The sequence below is a fragment of the Cydia pomonella genome, chromosome 14, assembly GCF_033807575.1.
Source record: "Cydia pomonella isolate Wapato2018A chromosome 14, ilCydPomo1, whole genome shotgun sequence".
NCBI classification, from domain to species: Eukaryota; Metazoa; Arthropoda; class Insecta; order Lepidoptera; family Tortricidae; genus Cydia; species Cydia pomonella.
In genome coordinates this window covers 19,824,093-19,837,393 of record NC_084716.1, presented here as the reverse complement: position 1 = coordinate 19,837,393, position 13,301 = coordinate 19,824,093, and the positions used below count along the sequence as shown (strand labels likewise).

Below are 13,301 nucleotides of genomic sequence, written 5' to 3'. Positions count from 1 at the left end.
CACTTATTAAAGACCTTAAGATCAAACCTTCTTGAGATTAAATTCAATGAGCAACCGTTTTCTATTTATATTTTACTATTCATTATCATTCGTTTGTCATATCTTATTATCTTACTTATATTACTCATTGGTTTACCGAGACGAGCTGAGCAAAGAATATAATACTCACTAGGAGCTATAAGAAAAGTTGGATAGTGAATGATTTTCTTAAAGCATAGACATACAATTCTTAAAGAGTTGTAGCAGAAAAATACAAACAAGATTATTTGAAGTAGCAACACAAAAACAATATTGACATTTTACTTTGCACGTTCTAAAACTTGTTATTAAAGTACTTGATAAACAAAATATGAAATTAAATTTGAACTATTTAAGGAGATCAAGTGAATATAATAGTATGTATAATATATAGTAAATTAGTTGGTATATATTGAGCCCCAATGATATGAGAAATTACGAAAAAATATTGTAAGACCATCAGAAAAATAATCTTAAGTTACAATTTGAACGACCCTTCTCTGAGTACATAGAGTACATTGAGGTGTTTGGCCGATTATTGTACGCCGTTTAGTGATTGATTAAAATATTAAAGTCCTATAACTTCTACAATAATTCAGACAATTCTACGTTGGAGTGTACTAGCTCAAAGTATTGTTCTAGTTTTACAGTTATAACCGATTTGCCGCATGTTCGACGATAACAAAATGGTACGTGAACATTGGTGACGATTGTGATTGTGTGTACTAATTTATTTATGTAACTTATTTGCGTGCATTATGTGACGTGAAATGGTTAATATTTTACAGAACCATCCTCAAGGGGATAATATATGCCCGCCGGCGCATTTAAGAGTCATATTACCAGCGTCAATAGACTCCAATATGCAGCCACATTTCATCGATATGAGTAAGTATTTACAAATTTGTTTTATGTTTTTCTTATCAGCGATTTAGTACTTGCGTTGATAATATTGTAATCGATTTTTCATCGATACGTATTACATATGCATTAGATATGAATCACCCTGTTTAGTAAACATTGTCCCTTTCATGAGCAAGAACAATTCAATTCTACAAACCGTAGCATAAAATAAAATAACGTTCAGTAGATTTACGTTAAAAATGCGACTTTGTGCCTCGTTAATAAGGTTGTAAATCAGATGGATGGATGAATCAGAATGCTTTGAAAAAAAAAGAATTGGCGTACTTTACATAATATCATCATGCACAACTCAGATACTTTTGAAACATTAACACTAAGAAAGGAATATTTAAATGATTGCTGTAATTTATATTATCACTAAATATTGTGATTATGATTATGATCTTCCTTGTCGTATCCTGATGGCTGCGGGATGTGACGACTGAGGACACTCTTCACCAGTGCTCTCTAAGCCGCTCTTTGGTGCAGTGTATGCTAGTCTGTAAAGTGGTTTTTGTCTCTGACATTGTTCTGTCTGGCCAACGCATGGCCATATGTCCAGTGCCGGATTAACCATTAAGCAAAATAAGCACTTGCTTAGGGCACCACGTCTAGGGGGGCACCAAAATCGTAGGAAAAAAAAACGCGCAGGCTGCATCAGCATCGCAGTCGTAGTGTAGTACTTATGTACACGAAACTTTTTTATACGTGTGCAAGTACCCATCTAATAACGAAGGGTCGTAAGAGAGTGAGAATACGTAAGCACATCTCCAACCTTACGCGGAGGCCATCAAAGTTCATGGCCAAAAAATTTTACCGTCGGGCTTGTGGCCACCCGATTTTCTCGACGTAGATTACCGATTTTGTAGCGTATTTTGCTCTCTTACACACCAGATGTATCGGCCAGGCCGAGTGCTGCAGAGCCGCGATCCTGCGACCTAATTGTCAAAGTGTAATAAAGGGCCCTGCAAAGGCCGAAAAACAAAAGCATCTTATCAAGTTGCGCTTTCGAGTTAAGCCAAAGGCCGAGCAGTAGGATTACATAGGTTTGATTTCAAGCCACTCCTTTGCAGTTCGGCGTTAGGTCTTATGCGACGCCAGGCCTTCTACTTTATGCAAACTGCCTCACTTTTGCTTGGCCACGGATCCAAATCCATGCTGTCCTCTTTCGCAGCTGAGCTGCCTTGCTCACACCTCGCCATTGGTTGTATTATACGATAACGCGCCGCGATCCGAGGCTCCGGACCAGGGATCGGAAACCGGTATTTTTTGTATGGGAACGAAAACGGTATTTTTTCGTTCTTTGTTAATTACTTCATTTCTAATTAGGCAATCTAATAATACGAAGTCGTTATCTGAAAACACAACTGAGTCCTACATTTAGAGTATAAAATAAACCGAAATATATGGTTATTTCGATGTTTTTGCAAAAAACCGGTTCCGATCCCTGCTCCGGACGTCCAGCTATTCATACCTCGCCATTGGTCAAATTCAAGCCTTGTTTTCTTCCAGCTCGACCTTTGGCCTCATCCGTAAGCGCCGATCGAACGCTCCGCGCATTCAGCCTTAGAAGTTGCCTTTAAAAACACTGTTGGCCTAAATGGCCAATTAAATTAGATCCTAAAATAGCGTTTTGAGGAATTAATTCCCAGCAAGCTGGAAATTGTTTTAATACATTTATTTGATCCTAAATACGTGTAATGCGAGTTTGCTCTATCCCAGGAGGTGTGCAAACATTTTGGGATCCTTAGGAGATAATTTTTTCCTTTGGATTGCCAAACCACTCGATGTAGAAGGAACCCATTATCAATTACAATAGCACTTGGTGGATCAGACACTGTTAAGAAAGCGTTTTCGGATCATTAACATGATTTTTTAAAAAATAAAAAATGTCGACCTTTTTTTACAATTTACTACGAAGGTACTTACCTTAAATCAATCAATCAATATATTTTATTGTAAGAACATAGTTAAATTACATTTCGGATCCTCAGATATCAATTTTAATAATACTCGTAATTAGAACAGATTTTCCGTCGGCCGTACCGTTTTCGATTTAGGTACAAGCAAAAAAACTGAAAATAAGGAAACATTTATGCACACCTCCTGGAATGGAGCAAACTTGGATTACACGTATTTGTAAGTCGATAAAATCTAATGGTATTGGCCTAATTGTGACACATTATTATTAAAAAAAACGGGACTTAATTGCGTTTGATTAAGTTCTAAAATTACCTCCAACGTCAAAATAATGATGTCGACTTTACACAGTCTTCTCCGAGACCATGGGGACAACGCCGTCCTTGAAACGTCTAGTCAGAGGTTATTTTTTAACCGTACCCTATTAAGTCCCGTTTTCGTAAACAATAATTTGCTATTTAAGACATTTGTTGCCATTGGTACTGGTTCTGACAAGAACCAATGGCCAATGGCTAAGCCTCTACTGAAGCTCGGCCTCACATGAATGAGCTTCGCAGGAAAGCTCTAGAGGTTGCAAAACCCTGCGGAGAACGGCCTATGTCTTACGTCTTCGCATACACTTGGACAATGGTTGGCTTGGCCTCCGGACTTATGCAAAACACGGTCTTCGAATTTGCTTACACTTGACCTTACCTACTCTTGGAACAATACTGCTGCAATACTGTCAATTTCCGTGATAAAATGATGTGACGCATTGAAAATTCTATTCTCAGCAGTAATGCGGCAATAAACGTCACTCAATTTACCAATAAAATTCAATGTAATCTTGATGAGGGGGCACCATGGTCTAGAAATGCTTAGGGCACCAAAATGTCTTAATCCGGCACTGCATATGTCCATCCTTGTGCGTGATTACTGAAGATATAATAAATAAAATAAAATAGCCTTTATTTAAAGAACAAAGAAATTATCCGTCTATTATCTCCCATCTTTTGTATTCTTTGCCTGCTTGCCCTTCGGCAAAGGCTTCCTCCAATCTTCTCCACTCTCTCCGATCTATTGCCACTTTGCTCCAGGTACGGCCAGCTACCTGCGCGATGTCATTGTCCCATATCATTAGAGGTCTCTTCACCCCTCTCTCTCCCTCTCTTGGGTACCATTGGGTGACTCGCTTGCTCCATTTGTTTGTGCCTCGGATGATATGGCCGGCCCAATTCCATTTAAGTCTTCTAATGTCTTGGACTTTCGTCCTATTCCTAATTAGGGTGTTTGGTTGCCGGTCAGTCTTCTGTACACCTATCACGCTCCTCTCCATGGCGCACTGGCAGCATGCTAGATGGGATGTAGTAGCTTTTGTCAGGGCCCAGGTTTGGCTACCATACATTAGGACAGGAAGAATACATGTGTTGAATAGTTTACCCTTTGTCTTAGAGTGGAGTTGTTTATCTTTGAAGACATCTTTCAGGGACCAGTACTCCACCCATTCACTATTCTTCTCTCTAGTTCTTTCTGCTGAATATAAAAAATCTTAACATTTTGACCGCCAAGTACTCTAACAGATGCGTATGGTTAGAGTGTAATATCAACCTTTGCATATTCTAATAAGGTTTATAATGATACATTGTATACTAGTAGCTTATATGTAAGAATTTTTACAAGCATTTATTTAACTTGCCGTGTTAGTACGTATGTAAGTTTGTTAGTTAGTGTGAGTCAAATCTTAGCTTAATTAGATCCATATGTAAGTCAGGTGACAATGTAATATTACAGTACCATCGAGCTGATATGGAGACAGGAGGTGGCCATTGGAACTCTGTAATGAAACAAGGCAACCTAATTGTGTTTGGGGTTTTTATTAGAATAGTATTAGTCTGTGGTAAGAAAAGTACAGTCAGTCATAGAACCTTGTACCAATAATTTAATCTTTGCCAAAAACTTATTACTACCAATACCACGTTTGTGCAAAGTTAGCATGGTCAGAGTATATTAATGAAAGTATGTGCTGTTACAAACAAGGATGCTTTTTTTTGTATAATGGTATTTTAGGCGGTCTTTACAATGTATGTGGACCCGTACGCCGCTCCGGTGTGCGAGAGGGACATCGCTACATATGTGTATAGCGCTGTCTCGCTCAGACATCCGGAGCGGCATGTAGATCCGCATCAGTGTGTTAACCGAGTAATGCTAGTATCTGTGCTGTGTCACACAGCCTGTGTGTCACCAATCGGGGCATCATTGCTTCCACTAAAAATTAAAATCAATTTAGTTCCATGTTTCATGTTATACAATGATGTCTCTCTGTATGATGACATTGATGACGAACAGGAAAGGGTGCGGTGCGTAAGCGTCATCCTGACGTGACCTCTTTGTTACGCGATTTACGAGTATCTCACGTACACGCAAACAAAACATCAATAAAATAGTGTTTGGTAACAAATACAATGACAAAAATAGCTATTATGTGAATATTTCTTTTGAATAACTCTTGTAAATAGTCACCATTAGTATTATTGCCATGCCCTAACAGGGTATCATGTACAGTCACGTCTGAAAATATCGATACAGACAAAGTGCCTATAATATGTATACACGACCTTATTGCCCACGTATAAAGGTTCTGCTTACATATTTTTGGCACTTTTTCCGTATCTATATCAAATCAAACGTGACTGTACCGACTTTATAATGTTTTAATACCATCCTATGTAAAAATGATCATGGGCGCAATAAAATATATGAATATGAATATCCTTGGGGTTTTCAACCGACGATCGGGTCTGGTATAGTGGGTAGTGACCCTGCCTATGTCGCCGATGGTCCCGGGTTCGAATCCCGGTAAGGGCATATATTTGTGTGATGAGCAGATATTTGTTCCCGAGTCATGGGTGTTTACTATGTATAAGTATGTATTTATCTATATACGTATGTATATCGTCGCCTAGGACCCATAGTACAAGTTTTGCTTAGTTTGGGGCTAGCTCCATCTGTGTAAGATTGTCACCAAATATTTATTTATTTATTTTCCTTAACACTTTGAACGCCACGCCAGAAATGCGCGGCGCGTCATCGAGAACCTTGTCAGAATGTACAAAGGTTGATATTGGGTTGCAGCCTCGATCGAAGGGAATACTATCACGCTCCGCGATAAAAAAAAATAGAATATTATTACACAAATTGACTAAGTCCCACAGTAAGCACAATAAGTCTTGTGTTGAGGGTACTTAGACAACAATATATATAATACATAAATATTTATAAATACTTAAATACATAGAAAACATCCATGACTCAGGAACAAATATGCATGCTTATCACACGAATAAATGCCCTTACCAGGATTTGAACCCGGGACCATCGGCTTCGTAGGCAGGCTCACTACCCACTAGGCCAAACCGGTCGTCAAAACATGGTTGAGCAATTTAGGATCCTAGCTAAACTAGTTGTTCAGTACTTACGCTACCTAAATGGCTCAACTGTCACGGAGCATGATTGTACATCAGAATGCGTAAACATATTTTCTATAATATTAATATTGAGAGAGGAAAATGAGGAGGGTGTGTGGTGAAGCATTCACGTACTCCGTCATTTTTCCTCATAAGCGTTGTGCGTTTATGTCCATTACCTTCCACCTGCCTTCCCATTTAGAGTTACATATATTTGTTTCAGACAACACACAAGACATACCCCCGCCGCAGGCCGACTTCTCGGCTCCGCCGCCGTACGATGTGGCGGCCAACTCGAAGCTGCCCACTTACGAGGAAGTGCAGAGAGAGAAGCAGATGGAAGGGGACGGGATACAACAGGTATGCGTATTACAATTCACATATAATAATAATTTTATCTTGTCAAAAAAAGTGCAGGTCGTTTTTAGAGAAATGCGTCACTTAATGACATAATCCCTCGATCTCTTGCCACCATCAATGTGCCTGCTCTTCTTGAGCCGACTGGCATAATCAGGGATGATGGCAAGATGCCTGATGGGGTGTCCTTAGTTCCTTGGAACTTGGGACGGATGTTAGTGTGGGATGCTACCTGTGTAGACACACTGGCACCGTCCCACCTCCAACGGACTAATGTAAAAGCGGGCGAAGCGGCGGAAAGCGCCGAAATTTTGAAACGTAATAAATATAAGAGCCTTGGTAGAGAGTACCATTTTGTACCATTGGGCATTGAAACTTTAGGTCCATGGGGTCCCAGTGCGCACAAGTTTTTTGGAGAAATCGCGAAACGTCTGGTTGACGTAACTGGTGACCGAGTGACTGTATTGTGGTGGTTTCAAGATTCAAGGTTCAAATCTATATAATAATATGAGCGCTCGCCTACATTGAGGTGGTCGATCGTCCTACATTACCAAACCATGTTTCATGTACATAGATTTGAACCTTAACACCACCACGATACAGCCGCTTTTTAAACGACTATGTTGCTTTGGCACGTGCTCAAAACAGGAGCCCACCGCTCGCATAAAAGAGGCGCATTCTTTCTGGTTAAGCCCATTGGTTGACTGGTAGAGAATGTCATTACGCATTAAGTCCGCAATTTGTACATTATTCTTGTATTTTGTGCAATAACATTAAAATAAATAAACAAATATTATAGGACATTATTACACAAATTGACTAAGTCCTACAGTAAGCTTAATAAGGCTTTTGTTGTAGGTACTTAGACAACGATATATATATATATATATATATAAAATAAATAAATATTTATGAATACCTAACTACATTGAAAACATACATGACTCCGAAACAAATATCTGTGCTTATCACACAAATAAATGCTCTTACCAGGATTTGAACCCGGGACCATAAATAACCGGGAATAAATAATGACTTTATATTGTTTCACAGATACAAGGCCCCCTACCGCCGCCCCTCCCCACGTTCGCCGCGTTTGTCACAGTAGAGCCTGCAGAAGGCCCCGGCGAACAGCTGGACCCTGAGAACAGCTTGCTTGGCACTGATGTCATGTTCCTTACTTCGTTCTTCGGTGAGTCAGTTATCCATTTATTTTCCCTTAGGGTCTGTTTCATAATGTCCAAGTAAAGTCCTAAATAAACTACTTGCCACTTAGCTGACGAATAATGTCATTGTTGGCGTTTCACAATCTTCCAATAAGCTTAAATGGTAGATAAAGTGCTAAGTTTTGCATAAAGATCTTTTTCATGCAGGTGTACTGAAGGACAAAGGCCTATTTTGTTCCCGAGGGAGTTATGGAGTGTGAAAAAATATCTATAACTCCCTAGGGAGTTATAGTTTTCTTCCATACAGACCAAGTAGCATAAATGAGTTTTAGTTTTAAAATATAAAGTTAATAATTTTATATGTGTTTATGTTTTAAAATATTTAATTTGATTAATTTAATAGCCGTTCAAAATAATTTTATACAATGTTCAATTGAGGCTGAATGTCGGATAAGTCTGTGCCTTCTATGCGTAACTTATCAAAACATGACAATATGGCGGACGAATGTTTGAAATTTGATAAAATTTGTTTGAATGTTTGATTTGATTTTGTTTGTTTGAATGTTTGATATTTAAGAATGATTTTGCTTAAAAAATAGTTTTTTCTTCGCAAGTGTGATGAAAAACATTGTGTGTAAAGTATTGTCGGAGGCAAGAATATTGTTACTCGAGTCTTTAATTCCTGCGGCTATCGTGAATATATAGACTCTCGTTGCACAGTGTACTATTGTTAATTTGCTATCCAATACTTTACTCAGACTTTGTGAAATAGGAAGAAAACAATGTTTGTCTAACTTCTTAGATCCCGCCTCAGGTTAATGTCACAATTTCCCCTGTGCTGACTTTTATAAAATACTTGTAAAATAGTTAAAGATGTACAATGAAGCCTCGTGAACGTCAGCTGCCGCTACGTTGGTGGGTTGAAGAACGGCAGCAAACACGTAGAAAAATGATGGATAACACTTAAATGTTCGTTTTCCTCCGTTCGGACGTTCGAAAAGATATAGTCCTTTTTTTATTGAAAACGTTTTTTTTTCATCAGAAACTATTACTTATAACAGCAAAATATTGTAAATGATCTTACATGATTTATAATTGTGACATATTTTTGAAAAGTGTTTTTCAAATCAAAGACACGACAAAATCGCTTACCTTCTTTCTTATGCTAAAAAAAAACGAACTGTAGTGATTGACACTTTGGTTAAAAAAAACCGGTCAAGTGCGAGTCGGACTCACGCACCGAGGGTTCCGTACAAACCTGTAGGTATATAAGTAAAAGTTCACCCATCACGACAATCGAGTCATATCAATTATTAAAAATATTTTTATTATATGATGTAACTAAAAATTTACAGTTTTCGCAATTTTTCCTTTATCTGTGCTATAAGACGTTGCTTCGTACCAAATTTCAAGATTCTGAGTTCGTGGGAAGTACCCTGTTGGTTTTGATTCCCTTGCGAGTGTCGAAAATTTGCGGCATAAACGGCTGTATCTTTTGATTCCGTTGGCTTAGAACTTTCACAGCTCCAAGGGACAAGTAGACCTGAGTATTTGATATTAATTCCAGCTTATTATCTCCACGCGTTCCTGAGAAAAAGGGTCTTGACAGACAGACAGACGGACGGACGGACAACAAAGTGATCCTATAAGGGTTCCGTTTTTTCCTGTCGAGCAACGGAACCCTAAAAAACAAGACGCAGCGCAACTAATGACCAGCTAACGTTTATTTTTCTTTGAGACAAAAGGGTGGTAAAAAAAAACAGTAGTAACGTAAAACGAACTACGATTGAAAGCAAAGATGAGTTGATCTTTTCTGTTGGTACTAAACCAATTGTATACCTAAACAAACATTTAATTTATATTAACAGCTGTTACTTTTTATAATCATGCTGTAAATTGCCCAAAGTTTTAACTACACGTTCTTGAAGAAAACCAACCCCATTGAAATCTCTCATAAGGTCTAAATTGGTAAACGACGGTTGGAAAATAAATTATAACATGTTGAGTTTGAATGTCAATAAAACCACTTAAAACAATATAGCTGGTAAATTGGCAATGTAGCGTGCAAATATTCGTATAAAGAACATTTGGTTTCGCCGATGTCACTATAACGTAATTTCGCCTACACCGAAGTGTGACTTGACTTCAATTCTTCACTTTCAACGTTTTACATTTTGTTACCTGTCAAATGTCACTTAATGTATCGAGGCGGATCACCTATATTGCGATACAAAACTTCAGCGGTGCCACGCCGCAAAGGGTTCTTCGCTTAACCATAATATTTATCAAGCATAACCAGGGTTATACTCAAGAAAAATAGTTATTTGTTTTACAATGGGGCAAAGTTTTTGTTTAACCGCTCGCGCTAATACTGATACCCGAGCAAGCGAAAGATACCAGAATTAACTACGAGCGTAGTGAGTGTTTCGAGAACTGGAATCTTGAGCGTTGCGAGGGTTTCGAGGCACGAGGGTTAAACAAACTTTGCCTCCGAGTGAAACACAAAATTTTTCACCACATCAACGCGAGGAAACTACTAACTATGAACTACAAAAAAAAACAAATTAAATCAAATCCAAATGAACGTAATAAAACAAATCATTCAAAATCATCATTTAAAAGTCAATTCTACTAGCTAACATAAGGATTCTCAAAATTAGCATCTGATTGCTTTGCCCCACATGTGGATAAAATTCAACTTTCTCATTAGTTTTTGAACGATCAAGAGGGCCTTTACCAGTTAGTGTGGTGAAAACATTTATCTTCCATTTCAGTGGCATTCCTTTTCAACTGGATCGGGTTCCTACTCCTGATGTGCTTCTGCCACACGGTGGCGTCCCGCTACGGCGCGCTGGCCGGCTTCGGGCTGTCGCTGGCCAAGTGGACGCTCATCGTCAAGCACTCCACCGAGCTCGCCAGCCACGAGAACTCGTGGCTCTGGTGGCTCATCATGGCTTTCGGTAAGATATGATGATGTTCTGTCACACGGCGTCCCAGCTTCAACCCAGAGGGGAAACGAGGACTTATTGGGATTAGTCCGGTTTCCTCACGATGTTTTCCATCACTGAAAAGCGGCTGGTAAATATCAAATGATATATCGTATATAAGTTCCGAAAAACTCATTGGTACGAGCCGAGGTTTGAACCCGTGACCGGATTGAAAGTCGCACGCTCTTACCGCTAGGCTACCAAGGCTTCAAGGTATAAGCTTAATTTACCTACAAATAAATGTTTTTATTTTATTATTTTCTTCCAGGTATCTTAATCTGCGTGCGCGCCATCATCCAATACCTGAACATTAAACGCGGTTGGCGCCTACTCTCCGGCACAGCTCAAGAACGTCTCCTATTCTTCTATTGATCTCGTTCACACCCGCTTACGACTACATATGCGAGAGGGAGACGACTAGGGTTAGTTAGCCTCTACTAGGCTATATGGTTAGCGTCGACTCCGGAACAGTGTAGTAAAATCTCCTCTTCTACGGATCTCGCTCACATCCTCTTATGTCGAGAAGGAGACGGATATGGTTGACCAACTTTTCCTTATCAGCACTTTTACTATAGATCTTTTCATGCGAGGAAGAGATGGTTATAGTTTTTGGTGTACTACATCTAACTAGGAGTAAGTGTTTTTTCCTCTTTTATTAGTTATTCCTCGCACTTAATATGCGGAAGAGAGACGGTTGTACATTGTTTTGTCGGTTGGTCCTTGGAGCGTGCATGAGAAGAAAAAGGATTCTTTTCTAGGTTTGTTCTACAAACGTTTTCTCTCCCACCCACTGAACTAAAGCATGTACGGGAAAGAGATAGGTATATGACTGGATGCACTCATATTTTCTTACGGTGTGAGTAATATTCTACTAGCGTACTCCCTCGCACCTGCTTAATTATTCATTTGTGGAAGCAAGACTGTTATAAGATCCAATATTGTCTGTGAAACTTTGATTTTAAGTGTATTTCTACGAATGAAATTTAATAAGTGGCGTTTGAATTAAAAAACGGGTTACTACTTTTTTAATTTGTCAGGCTAACCAACTTTGTCGTAAAAACCATAAAGAGCATTTAAAACATATCCATCTTATTACTACTGTAAGGATGATAGTATGTTTTCTTCTCTACTGATATGGTTAGCTATTTGAAAAATGAAAATGAAAAATGAAATGAAAAATGAAATGAAAGATTTAATACAAATTTAGCTCAAAGTGGCATAAACCCTTCGGTACCTAAATCAATATTGGGCTACTACAGATATAGGTGCCAATTACTGGTATACGGACGGAAAATATCTATACGGACAAAGTTCCAAAAATATGTATACACTACCTTGATATATGGGCAATATGGTCGTGTATACATATTTTTGGCTTTTTGTCCGTATAAATATTTTCAGACGTGGCTGTACTTTTCAGTGTGTACCCTATCTAACTTATAGATCCCACACGCATTTTTTTTTTTGTTTGTAACTAAAAAAAAACGAAAAAAATCGGGGCAAAAAAGAACGAAGGTAAAAATATTCCATAATGTCAATATCGGAGGAAAATGGGGGATTATGTTTGTATAGGAAAGCGGTCGTCCACTTTCCTCTCAATAACAATGTTATTGTCAATAAAGATTGCCCGTCAATAAATATTGATCAATAAATATCTTTCAATCTTCGTGTTATTGTTGTAATGTAGGCCAGTATGTAAAAAGAACCAAGGTATGTACAAATTGAGTGTATTCAATTTTGAACTCTATTGGCGTAAGGCTAAGGTTTGTTTTAACTGTGAATATATGTCTATTGTCTATACACTTGTCTCTTTGACGTTGTTGATATGCATCACATTCTATGGTAAGTTAGACAAGGATAGCAATATCTTAATGTTTCGATGTCGATATATTAAGTGTTCGTTAATTAGAGCCGATATATGGTCCCGGATTCGAATCCCAGTAAGGGCATTTATTTGTGTGATTAACACAGATATTTGTTCCTAAGTCATGGGTGTATTCTATGTATATAAGTATGTATTTATCTATATACGTATGTATATAGTTGTTTGAAGAAAATAAAATGTCACACTTGCGTAAGATACCATTTTTCAAAAGTAACCAGACTCCGTTGTCATTCAATTTGACACTTGTCATGGATAAAACAAAGAGTGTGGCTATAAATGTCGTAAATAAAATAAAACATTTTTATAAATACAAATACTGGTATTACGAGACAGTTGCTTTTAACTTACTAAATGCGCAGGCTTCTTCCTACTCACGGCTCTTCAATCATTCCGTATAATACATACGTACGTGATGTAATACGTACCTCAACTCTGCTACCGATATTTATAGGTATGTAGTCTAAATACCTTCGAGCAACAACGGCTTCTGACACCTAAGGGAGGAGCGCCAGCGATATCTTACCGTACAAATCGTTCTGCCAGTTTTTGCGGGGGGAACCTGCCCTCAGTCGCACTTCTCACTCACTACATACAACATCCAATATGTAATGACACAAATACA

General features: G+C 38.4%; 1 protein-coding gene across 1 annotated transcript; it reads left to right on the top strand.

The window, feature by feature from the left end:
* The first annotated feature begins 518 nt into the window (after positions 1–518).
* Positions 519–12,594, top strand: LOC133525127 (NEDD4 family-interacting protein 1-like). Its single transcript, XM_061861382.1, has 6 exons — positions 519–707; positions 807–906; positions 6,508–6,644; positions 7,695–7,833; positions 10,582–10,767; positions 11,063–12,594. The coding sequence occupies exons 1-6, from the start codon at positions 687–689 to the stop codon at positions 11,164–11,166; spliced, it is 687 nt and encodes a 228-aa protein (XP_061717366.1). The 5' UTR covers positions 519–686; the 3' UTR covers positions 11,167–12,594.
* Positions 12,595–13,301: the final 707 nt, after the last annotated feature.

Coding starts and splice junctions, on each gene's coding strand:
- LOC133525127 (XM_061861382.1), top strand. CDS start 687: ATGTTCGACGATAACAAAATG. Junction 6,645..7,694: donor AAGGGGACGGGATACAACAG/GTATGCGTATTA, acceptor ATTGTTTCACAG/ATACAAGGCCCCCTACCGCC. Junction 10,768..11,062: donor GTGGCTCATCATGGCTTTCG/GTAAGATATGAT, acceptor ATTTTCTTCCAG/GTATCTTAATCTGCGTGCGC.